General features: G+C 39.1%; 1 protein-coding gene across 1 annotated transcript in view; it reads right to left on the minus strand.

Moving 5' to 3' along the window:
• Nucleotides 1-4,612: 4,612 nt before the first annotated feature.
• PDHX (pyruvate dehydrogenase complex component X) overlaps nt 4,613-12,053 on the minus strand; it is a 45,299-nt gene continuing 37,858 nt past the window's right edge. The window contains exons 10-11 of the mRNA XM_082225607.1: nt 8,761-8,825; nt 4,613-5,565 (exon numbers count right to left, since the gene is read on the minus strand). Coding sequence (XP_082081733.1) covers nt 5,301-5,565; nt 8,761-8,825 — 330 coding nt within the window. The 3' untranslated portion in view covers nt 4,613-5,300. The remainder of the gene's footprint in view (nt 5,566-8,760; nt 8,826-12,053) is intronic.

Consider the following 12,053-nt stretch of genomic DNA (forward strand, 5'->3'; position numbering starts at 1 on the left):
GCTTGTTCAGGACACCTGATCCCTCCTAGTCACTTGGTTCTATAGACAACCTACATTTATTCTTTATTTTATTTAACAAAACTTTCAAACTGCTTTATTGGATGTAGACTTCTAAGTGGTTTACATAGAACCCACCTGTGTCCAAGACAGATCCCAAAATTTTAATCAATGTGAACTAAAGTCATTTCTGGGATCCCTCTGGGATGAGGGGCCCTGAAGCTTAAGATTCATTAGTTTCATAGCAGGCACAACCCCTGATCTGGACTGTGACTAAAGCAGTACAGGCTTTTAGAACTCAGGACTCCTAAAGAGCTTAGTGCCCTGCAGGTGACAAGAGATCTCTTGGTTCTTTCCCTGCCCCTCACTTTGATTCAAGGTTGAGAGTGTACTTTCTTCTCTATTTCTTCTGACAGTAGGAACCACAAGTTACTGGAACAGGTGTGCTCAGTTAAGCCAGCGCCTCAAGTTTTTGTCTTGTTATTTTCCACAATGCCAAATGAACCTTGAATTTATTTATTTTTATAAAGTTATGAGTGTGTTCCAATAGGGCATTTTCTTGCAAAACTCAATAAAGGCAAAAGTAGAGCACTGCAACCCCAGAGTTGTTTGCAACTGGACTTAACTGTCAGGGGTCCCTTTATCTTCACCTTTAGATGTCCTTCTAATAGTGAGTGACAGCTGAGTGATAACCGACATCTTCTTACACCAAAGATCCTGTCCTTTTACAGTCATATCTTAGTTGTCAAATGCCTTGGTACTCATACATTTTGGCTCCTGAACGATCGAAACCCGGAAGCGAGTGTTCCGGTTTTTGAACATTCTTTTGGAAGCTGTTCGTTCGATGTGGCTTCCGCTATTCTTTCCGGCACGCCTGCGCAATCAGGAGCCAATCGGAAGCCACACCTTGGTTTCCAAACGTTTCAGAAGTTGGATGGATTTCCGGAACGCATTCTGTTTGAAAACCAAGGTACAACTGTACATTCTTTCAAAGTAGCAACTGCAGTGTGGTTCTGTAGCATACATATTTAGCTGGTTAAAAGCCAATCAACAACATGGAACATTTCAAATAGAATTTGTCTTCAATACTAGTGATCTGCTCTTTACAGAGGATGTAGCAATTCACTGACCTGTTAGCTGGAACCGGTGCCTTCTTTGAACATCAACCAGGATGATGGGAAATGAAATTAGCAAACTTTTTGTTGATGAATGCCCAATCCTGGAATTTGTATTAATTAGCAAAAATGTGGAAATCTATTCAGAAATTCAGAAAAAGACTTAAGCAACAACCACAAAAATACATTTTTTTGTTTATTTTTCTCCCAGCAGCTCCCTCCCCACCCATGAATCATGGATAACATCATTTCTGGAACTTATCTTTATGTGCTGAACATTTGCATTTATCTACACAGCTCACATTCATCTTACAATGACCTCATTACAGCAACTTGTCCAAAGCTACCTGGTGAGATTCATCGCTTAATCAGCTTTCTTCAAGAACTGTAGTCATTGTGGCGGCACATCCTCTGATTAACGCAGTAATGCATATATTTGATTGCAACTTAGGGCTGGTCTACACAATCAACAGAATGAGGTGGGAGAATGGACTGCACTGCTTCAGACTTCACTTGCGAGATAAATTTTCTGTGTTTACTTGTGAGAGGAATAATGTTAACACAGCAGGAAGAAAGGTTCTATCTCAATCCACACCCCACTGTGATAATTTACTGAATGCAGAGCATTTTTATTTTGCACCTTAAAACATTTCAAAATGTGACAATTTAGATGGATTAATTTCAGGTAAGGCATGTTCGTAAGATCAGAGCCAGAGATGTATTCAAAGCCAGATACTGTGCGCAAACATGAGAGTCCTCACTTGATATGACGTCCAGCTGCACTCTGGGTACTGTGTGCTATCCTAATTTCCTGGGCACACTATTCTCCACCTTCCTTCCCTCATGCACAACTAACTGAAGCACAATGATACAAGCTTCTAATGACATTGTGAGTGAAAACTTCTTAAAAAGTCTTTTTTTGTTTGTTTAAAAATATGTCTTGCCTTTAATGAAACAACACGAAAGGAGGGACAGATCAAGGTACACTTTCACAGAAAATTAGACAAAAATAGCTACTAGCTCTGTTTGTGCATTTTATGTGTTGGAGGGATTCCACAAAACAACAAAAAAGTATTTTCTTTGATGGGACCAACCAACTTGTCACAAAGTCACGAGCAAACTTTTGACTTCTCCACAATTTTTCATCAGACTCAAATCTTCAGCAGATATGAAGATGGAAACTAGAAACTAGGACAGGCATAGGCAAACTCGGCCCTCCCGATGTTTTGGGACTACAACTCCCACCATCCCTAGCTAACAGGACCAGTGGTCAGGGATGATGGGAATTGTAGTCTCAAAACATCTGGAGGGCTGAGTTTGCCTATGCCTTCTCTAGGAGCCCACTTACTAACACCATTTATCCATTAATCCCAACAGCCAACTGTCCCTTCTCCATTGTGCTTCTGAAGAGTGAGAGATGCAAGAATCAAGCCTGTTATGCGATAATGAAAAAAGAGCATCCATTTCCTAGCCCTGTGTTGCTCTTGAAACATGCACTTGAGTTGATTCCATATCCAACAAATTTATGTGTGTGTGTAAATAAAAAGGACAGAAGATGGAAACACAATTAGGGACTAATTAGGTTAGGAAGGGTGCATTATGTTTCTTAAAACAATGCCAAGCACAATATAAATTTCAAACATGAAAGCATTTGTTTAGAGTTCCCACATAAAAAACAAGCACCCTGAAATCCACTTTCAGATATTGTTTTTATTAGGTCAACCAAAATGTCTTGCAATAGTGTGCAAGCTTTTGATTTCTCCGGAAATGTTCATCAGGTAAGGTGGTAAAGAAAAAGCAAGGGTGGGGAGGAAAAACCGCACACATCTTGTCTGGTGTTCAAGCCAGCTGTGTTTGCCTCTGGTAAGTCTTAAGGTAGACTGTGGGAAGAGGTAGCAGACCTTCTAATGTGGCTGTGCTATGCAGGTATCAGGAAGGTTTCTGGGAAAAAGGAACATGTAATGGCAGATTCTTCACTTCTAGGAGTAAAACCATCAGCTGTTACTCAGTTTTTCTCCATCCTTAGGCAAAACACACAGGTTCCTTGGTAGGCGGAGAACAGGAACAAAGGAAAACTGGGTAGTCATATTAACAGGGTTAGAAATTAATTTTAGATGGTGTGCTGGGAAAAAAAGGTAACAGAAGCCAAACTGGGGAGCTTTACCTAGTAAGCATGTTATTCTTCCTTGAAAGTATTCTCCTATTATCAAACACTTTGTTGAAATATGTTCCAGTGTTCCATGCAAAAAAACCCAAACTCTGCTTTTCTCCTCCACCAGTTTTTGTTGTGGCTTCTGTCAATAGTAGTGCCACTGGAATTTTTTTTGCAAAGAACTAATGAAGCAGACATTGGTTTAGAACTCATTTTATTTAAGATATGAAGTTGGATGCAACTTTACTCATAAAAAAGATATATGCAGTGTTTCATACCTTAATATTTTAAGTGAGGAAACCAAATGGAGCCAGTAGATTCTTCCTGGAGTCCATTAATTCCTGCTTGGTGGCATGGAAAAGGTAGCCCTGCAAAAGTTTGTGGGCCAAAGAAAAGCTGGATTGGAATTCCCATTTGTTCAATGCCATGGGTAACAATGAAACTTATACCAAGTTGCACCTACAATATCATGCCATTTATAAGATCCGTTAAACTTGATGGTGCAGTGGCCAATTTAATTACACATAACGTATATCTGATGGGAAAATAGCACATAGCTCAAATCACCAAGAACATCAAGTAAGTAGATATTCAGTCCAAGAATGCTGGTCAGCATATTATGTATATCTTTGTTTTGAAAAAGTGGCTATTTTAAGCTGTGTGTGTTTGTTCCAAGTCCCTAATTTGCAATGTAGGACTGAGCACTTGCATTTAGAAGATGCCCTCTTGATTCCAAGTGAATGTAGTTTTCAATTAATAGTTTAGGATGCGAGGACTTATTATTTTGAACTTCAACATATCTAATGTTGTGCTTGAATGGCCTAATATCCTATACTGATGCGGGGGCCACATGTGCAATAGGGCTGTAATTCAGGAACAGTCCTCAGAGGAATGGTAATGGTGCCTCAATCATATGGACAAGCCCATCCTGTTTAAGTTAATTTTGAGCTAAAGGTCAGCGAGAAGCTGTAATTCACACTGTTACATACTATTTAATATGAAGATAAAGGCTGGTATCCATAATATGAAGATAAAGGCTGACAGAAAGCAGTATCTCTCCATATATAGGCATAGAGTCTTCATGGTTATGTCAGAAGACTCTTAAGTTTGCTAATTTTCCATAAACAGATTGCTAGTGAGAAGGGGAATGATGTGGCCTATGATCCGAAACAATGGTTCTCAGACTGGGAGGGGCTCCTGGTGGGCTTGCAGCTTGACTTATTCCAACACCTTTTTTTCTAGAAAAAAATATACTGGTGGGCAGGATTTTAGTCAGTGACTGGAATTATAAAGATGATCAAGAAACTACAGGTAGACAACACAGAGAACTCAACAGGAAAAGGAGTGCTTAATATCTGTTGTGTTTTTAATGCAATTTGTTCTTCTGAAGTCAGTACTGGGCATTACATTGTTATAAATATTTATACACATTTCCCCCATTTACATCTGTTTTACACTTTAGACTTGACTCACTATTACTCTTAACTTCTCAAAACTATCATACCATTACATATACAGTAGGCAGAGAACCAATGCAAAGAATTCCCACCAAAAAGTCCAGGTTCACATGGATGAATCCTAGTTTTAATGGGAACACTCTCTTTCTCTATTAAGCAGCTGCATAACTGACACAGACAATCTGCTAGACTGAAAATGGTATTTGAAAATGCTTTCAACTTTTTTCAGTCTGAAAAAAAAATGAAAGAAAGGATGGTTTTGTTCTCTTTTACTACTTCTCACCCAGATCTATGCATTCAGGCATATTGAAGATATCCACATCTGATATAGCCACCCTGTTGTGCAATTGCTTAAACAGTTTGATATATTCAACATGTTCAATAACAGTATTTAGCATATAAAAACCAAGATCTGGAAATCTTTGAAAGTGTTTCAAGTCAGTTCAAATAAATAAGCTGTTTAACTGTCCATGTCTCACTAAGCATTTATCTTCCTATCTTTTGTACCTGGTTTTCTTTCATCTCCTTTTGCAGTTCAATCCCCTATATTGCCAAGCAGAGAACCAAATCTTGACCATTTTAGCTCAAGGCAAGGCGACCTGGATTCTCCAAATTGCGTTTAAGTCTCTCCAGAAATTGTGAAGCTAGTTCATCATCTACTACTCGGCCATCACTTGATAGCGTTACTGTCATCAACTGCTGCTGCTGAAGCTTCTCATTCCCTTCGTCATCCACTGCAACTGCGAGTTCAGTCCGAGTTCGTCCCACAGCTAAGATACAGGCTTGTGGAGGGTTTATGACAGCAATGAAGCTACTGATGCCAAACATGCCTAGATTTGAAATGCTATTGGTGGAAGGGAAAAAGAAGACAAACAAATATTGGGGGGAAGGATAAGTATGAACAAGGCACTTTGAAAACATATTTAGGAAATTATTAAGGATTCATTTAGACACAGAAAAAAGTATATGTACTGCCATAAACATATGGAGTTAGAAATTCAACTTAATGAATTAAAACCAAAGGTTTAGAAGAAAGAATAAGGATGAATAAAAACCACACACAAAGAAACACACCATTTCCCGATATTCATATAACTTTAGTATCAGTATCAGTTTGATTTTGTGAGTATGTGACGAACCAAAAGGAGACTAGTTGGGGTTGTTTTTGTCAGTCTGCATTTCTTAGTGCGGAAAGTATTGATCTTATGTGTAGAGATCTTTCCCACTCTACTTAATTCAAGAGGGTTCTGGAAGCTTCTCTGTGTGAAAGAAGGTTCATGATGTTTGGGTTATACCTTCAGAGAAGCTGAGTAGAGTTGGTTGTCTTATCTCTTCAGTCAAGGTCATGCTGACTATAAAAGTAAGGCCAGAAGGAGCCTGAGTTTCACTTTCTCTTTCTCTTTTCCTTCTGGTGTAGTGTTCTGTACATAGTATGCTTAGTGTTAAAGTTTTAGACTAATTAGAAGTTATTGTAAGTTTAAATCTGCTGCAGCTGGGTTTCTTATGGACATTACCAATCCTGAATGTATTGGATTTGTGCCCATTATGCTTATTTGCCTTTAGTAGCAGCAAAGCGCTGCCGGGTGAAATACAATTGCCTTTGGTCTATTTTTTGGGAATCCTGCAACATGTTTAAGTTGTTACTTTGCTAACTATACATTGGAATCTACTCTGGATCAACACTGAGTCGAATTTAAATGACAGTTTTTCGTGTTTTTTTGTTGTTGACTTCAGTCTGAAAAACTATATACAGAGAGTCATACCCCCTCAAGTTTTTTCTCATCTCATCATTTGCCACCAGGCCCCTCTCTCTCTCTCATTTGTCACCACTGGCTGAGACGGTAGCAGTGTGCTGGGGCTGGTTTAAATTCAGCTAAATCAGTGGGGTGTACTTTGGAGCAGAAAGGTGTAGGGTTGCACTGTTAGCTGAAAATAGGCCATGGAGTCGTGATAGTGGACTTTTGGAGTAAAGCTTTGTCCTACGGCATGGAGTCTCTTAAATAAATTCTGGAATAGGCATGGATGCAGAAAATAATACAACCAACCAATTTCCAACCAGACTTTGAACCCGTTCATCACTATTAACTACTGCAAATTCATAATATTTAAGACTCTAGGATGTAACTATCTTCATTGGCTTACTAGCATTATGAGAAACATAGCAATAGATTCTTAAAAACACATTGGCTACAGTGTGATTTATCCTGTCTCTTCAGCTGAGGTAATGTCAGAATGAATCCAAGAGTAGAGAAAGCAACCTTGGCTGCTACACAGCAGTGGAAGTAATGCTAGGAACATCTGGTAAAGTGAGAAAAAGGTTTCTTGGCTGCCTATGCAGGTATTCAGTAACTCTGATTTAACAACAACTTCTCTCTGCTAAATAAGAAGACTCTTCCCTACCATAAATTGAACATGACAATTCTAGTGGGGGGCAGGGGTGGGAAACACTGTCACTGCCATTTCCTTTCACAATTTTATAGAACATGGGATGGTCCTGGAAATTATAATAAAATGTATCCTTTGTACCAAGCAGCTGTAATGGGGTTTCCATGCACCCAATATTCCTACCGTCTAGGATTTCTCACAAAGATCTTCAGAACAGAAAACAAGAAAGGGAATTGGAAGCCAACAGGAAATCAGCATTTACCCCTGAAGGCCCATCTAAACAGAAGGCTCTTTTTAGGTTATCATCTTTGCTCAGCATCATATACACAACTTCATTCTGGCCAATCTTAGCCTCTGGAAGCACAGAAGTCTGCTGTTGCTAGGCAAGACTGTTAACAGAATAGGTCTCAGCTTTGCAGAATTCAAAGTGCAGATAGGCCAAGAGATTGGAAACTGGGGTCAAGCATCCAAGGTGAAATTAATCACAGAATAGGATACCATGATGTATCAATATTGCCTCAATAATGCATCAGTTAAGGCTGTGGCCTCAACAGCTGTAATTTCCTGGCGTTCTGAAACCCTTTACACAGCATGCTACACCAACCCCTACCCCACATTTTTTTTTTAAATTAAATATTAAACTCACTCTACTGCACTATTCAACATGGGAATAAGCTAACAATGGACATTCCTCCTGGCCAACTCTAGGACACTCATTTAGATATGATGAAATTCTTAAATTTATGTGAAACATCTCTCAACATTGAAGCTTTTCCTGCCAACAAGGGTCTATATTCTTGCTCTGCTATGTCCCCGTTAGCCTTTAAACAGTTTTACTGAAATACCTGATTTCGTTCAAGGAAGAATTTTCTAATCTGAAAACCCCTCATAAGAAAAGAAAAGGTGCTGTGTTTTACAGAACCATATTCCAATTAAACAAGGTGTATTAGCTGGTACCTTTATTACTAGTGCATCCTAAACATTATTGGGAGTCACCAGTTGTTCATAATAAAGCTAGAAGTTTGCATTCAAGAAACAATTCGATAGAGATTACTCCTCTAGCATGTTATGTATAATTTTAAAGACATCCATAGGAACCATTATCCAGTGTCTAGGAAAAACAAGATTTTTAGTGCAATACTGTCCATGACCAGCCACATGACCAGAGACTGGATTGTACTTAATATTTTTGAGTCAGTGGAATTGCACTGCTCTCTCTGTATACGCTATGCTGCTAAGGGGAAGGGATGCAGCTCAGTGGCAGAATATTTGCTCTGAATTCAGGAAATCCCAGTTTTGAACCTCAGCATCTCCAGGCAGGCCTGGGAGTGTCCCCCGTGTGAAACTTGGAAGAGCTGTTGCCAGTCGCGCTTCCCGCAGCATGGAGTGAGGGTGAAATGAAAATCAGCATTGCATTCTTAACAAATATGAATGATATGAGAGGAGTTAAACTGGATGGAAGCTAAGCTCATGCAGTACGTCAGATGTGCCATTTGTAGGTACATCTGAACACAGTCCAAGATCACAAAAAGCTAGATAAACCAAGTTTAGTGCTTCACTTACAGACTAACAATATTCTGCAGCATAAGTATTCAAGAGTACAACTTCATTCCACACTACTAAATTTTTAGCAATTAAAATACATTTGAAATACCTAAAAGATCCTCCTTGGTATTCTTCTGGTAGCAATTTTCCATCTCTTGCTTTCTTTGCTAGAGCCTATGGAAATCAAATCCAAACATATGTTAGTAATTTAAGAATATCTTTTTGCAAAGTTAATTTTATTTGTAAAATAAATATGCTCTTAAGCGTATTTTGCTTGTATAAATAGTTCAGTTTAATTAATATCAATAAATTCAAGCAGATGCTGTAATTTGTGTTAGCAAAACTCTTAAATTTGTATCTTCTGGGAATAGGCCTCCAAAGTAGGAATATACAGGGGGTAGCAGAGAAATTTCTGTGGTGATCCTTCAAGTAGCTTTAGAATAGAATCAGACAACATTTTCTGTTATGCGTAGCTTGTGTTAGTTATTCAACTGTCAGCATTGCCTTGCCTACAACCTATAGATGAAATAGTCTGATCTCATTGTAAGTAGCCATTAATTCTAACGCTGACAGGAAATTTCACCCAACTGTTTTCCAACCAAAAATGAGAGGAAAATGTAAATCCTGTTATATGATTCACAGCTGATGGGTGGAGCTAACAAAGTGTCAAATCATTCCTTCTAGGAGGCAGCAAGACTCATGAAAAATTACCATTTCCTATGATTTCATATGACATATTTGGATGCATGAGATATCTGTACATGACATCACTGTCTGAAAGTGCATTTTTCAGAAACAAGATACGGACAATATACAATTGGAACGGAAATTTCAGTTTTTCAGATTTACAGCAGTTAAAAAGTAATGGTGCAACAAATGCATTTGAGAGACATGTGTCACTGAAAATTGCCCACAATTATGGGAAATATTTGTTTTTACTGTCTTGCCACCATGACCACGGCAATTTCAATATAAAACATCAATGCATGCAAAGATTCAAAGATCACTTAGACCACTTACATAATCTATCTCAGTTTACTAAAGCAGAATGAAATAAAAGGTATCCAAGAGGTTGCCAGAGAGACAGGAAGAAATTATAGAAAATTAAAATTGAGGAATATTCAGCTCAGCTGTGATAAAGATAACACTGTAAACTCAATTCACAGTGATATATGTAAAGTCCTTACAGTCCAATACTGTGCTCAGCTATGCCAAAGCAATGTTACATCTGTTATAAGAATCCCAGTGCATTAGGGGACACTTCTATTGACCAGACCTAGCCCTTCAATATATTCAGGTCATGACAATACTGAGAGGGATAATACATGCTTATGTTCAAAGCAAAAATATTAATCTAGACAAGCGTTTATAACTACAGTGCTGGTAATGCAACTTTTATTTGAAATATCTGGCAGTAAAGAATGCCCCAGTAGTCTTAAGATGGGATTGGAATTCTGCTAAAGATATTAACAGCAAAGCTTATTGTTATAGATGGAAGTCTCAGATTTCCGAAATCCATCCATTATCTTTATGGAAATATATTGGCCTAGTAGATACTTGTAGATAATACCTCTTACTATGGATGCCTACTTCCTGCTGCACATTAGAGTTATGATAGACAAGTTGTTAGGTTTTACATAAACACAGGAGAAGAAATCTGCAATAGTTTCATTTAAGATTATGCTCCAGTGGCTCTTTGTAGAACTAGAATATTCTTTGTGAATTAAGATGACATGCATACAGTTTTACAGATGAGTACAACACTATCAAACATTTATCAAAGAAAAAACAAAGTAAAATCGCACAACCCTGTGGCAGGAAGCTAAGGAGTAAAGATCAACAAAATGAAATGGTCTACATTCCTTTCAGCAAAAACACAAAAACAAAAGGAACACCACAGATATGCATAGATTTCTCTGGGTCTGTTCTTCCACTTCTTAAATTCTACTGGACTTCCAGTGGGGTTAGGATTGCAGTCTTGGTTACTGAGCTGAGATATGGATGACTATACTTGGCTGTGATGGGATGATGAGTTGCTTGTGCGTAAAATCGTAGTCCCTCAGAGTTTGTGCAAATCCACAAACCTCTGTCTGTGACGGAGCCCCTCAGACATGGCTGCTCTAGTCACTTGCAGATTCCGACAGTGGTTGTTTTCGGAATCGTTTCCAGCATAAAAGCTCCTTAACGGAAACACGTCTTCTGGACTCGCGGCGTGACAGTTTCCGGCGAGGAGTGGGTCTCCCTATGGGAGCTTCAGACACCTCCCCACTGTTCTCGCTGGACGTGTCCCTGAGCCCTCCCTCTTGCTCGCTTTCCCTCAGAGACCCACCTCTCCCCCTGCTGGTTCCTGCTTCAGCTGCTGGGTCTCTCCCAGCCTCCGTGAGACTTTCCACCAGAGACCCACCTCTCCCCCTGCTGGTTCCTGCTTCAGCTGCTGCGTCCCTTCCAGCCTCCGTGAGCCCTTTCCCCACCTGTTCCTCCGATGGCAGTTCCCTGACATTGGCCTATATTGCATTGCCTAGTTGCTTATTGCTGGAGATAAAAATATATGTTTCCATTGAAATTTAAATGCATCTCTGATGAAATTGCCTTCATTGATCATCCTTTCAGAATTACTGTAACAGTTACTACAATTGGCAAGCAGGAAGATAAATAAAAGCACACTCTTATTTCTAACTGATTTTTGAATTATTACTTACAACCCCATGGTGATTACTGGCAAAATGAAATCTTCCAAATCATTCCATTGTTGTGGTTTATAATAAGCAAAGAGTTGAGGACAGGCCTAAATGTGGGCAAGGATCAAGGATATTTTGCCCTTTGTTTTTTTTTCTAAAATACACAAACATCTAAACCTCTCTCTCAAAGGGTAATGAAAACTTATTTGCGGAATGGTGTTGGAGGAGCCCAGAACAATAGTTCTGGGTGATTTCAACATCCATACTGAGGTGGACTCTAGTGCACTAGCTAGGGTTTTAATGGCCTCCATGGCGATTCTAACTAATCTTAAGAAATCCTCCATTTTCCATACTGCCAGTTTTTGTGAAGCTGGTGCAGCACAGTGGCTAAAAGGCAAATCATAAAGAGTCTGATACAAATTTCACTATTCTGATGAACTCACTAGGATGGCCTAGGCGAGACTAGATCTCAGAGCATCAGGCTCCTGTATGTAGAACGGGATTAATAATGACGACCTACGGCAAGAAGAAAGGAACAGTATGTGCAGTCCCCAACTTCCACAAAAGAACTCAAAATTAGCCTCCCTCTGGGGAACTTTAAATAAATGTGGGCCAGAAACAAAATGTATTTGTTGATTTTAATTTCACTTAAAATCCCTGAATGCCTGCCAAAAGCAAAACACAGTAATTCCTGTGGAATGGGACATCATCACAGATGTCTCAT

Source organism: Podarcis vaucheri (assembly GCF_965113315.1).
Source record: "Podarcis vaucheri genome assembly, chromosome: 1".
Classification (NCBI taxonomy): Eukaryota; Metazoa; Chordata; class Lepidosauria; order Squamata; family Lacertidae; genus Podarcis; species Podarcis vaucheri.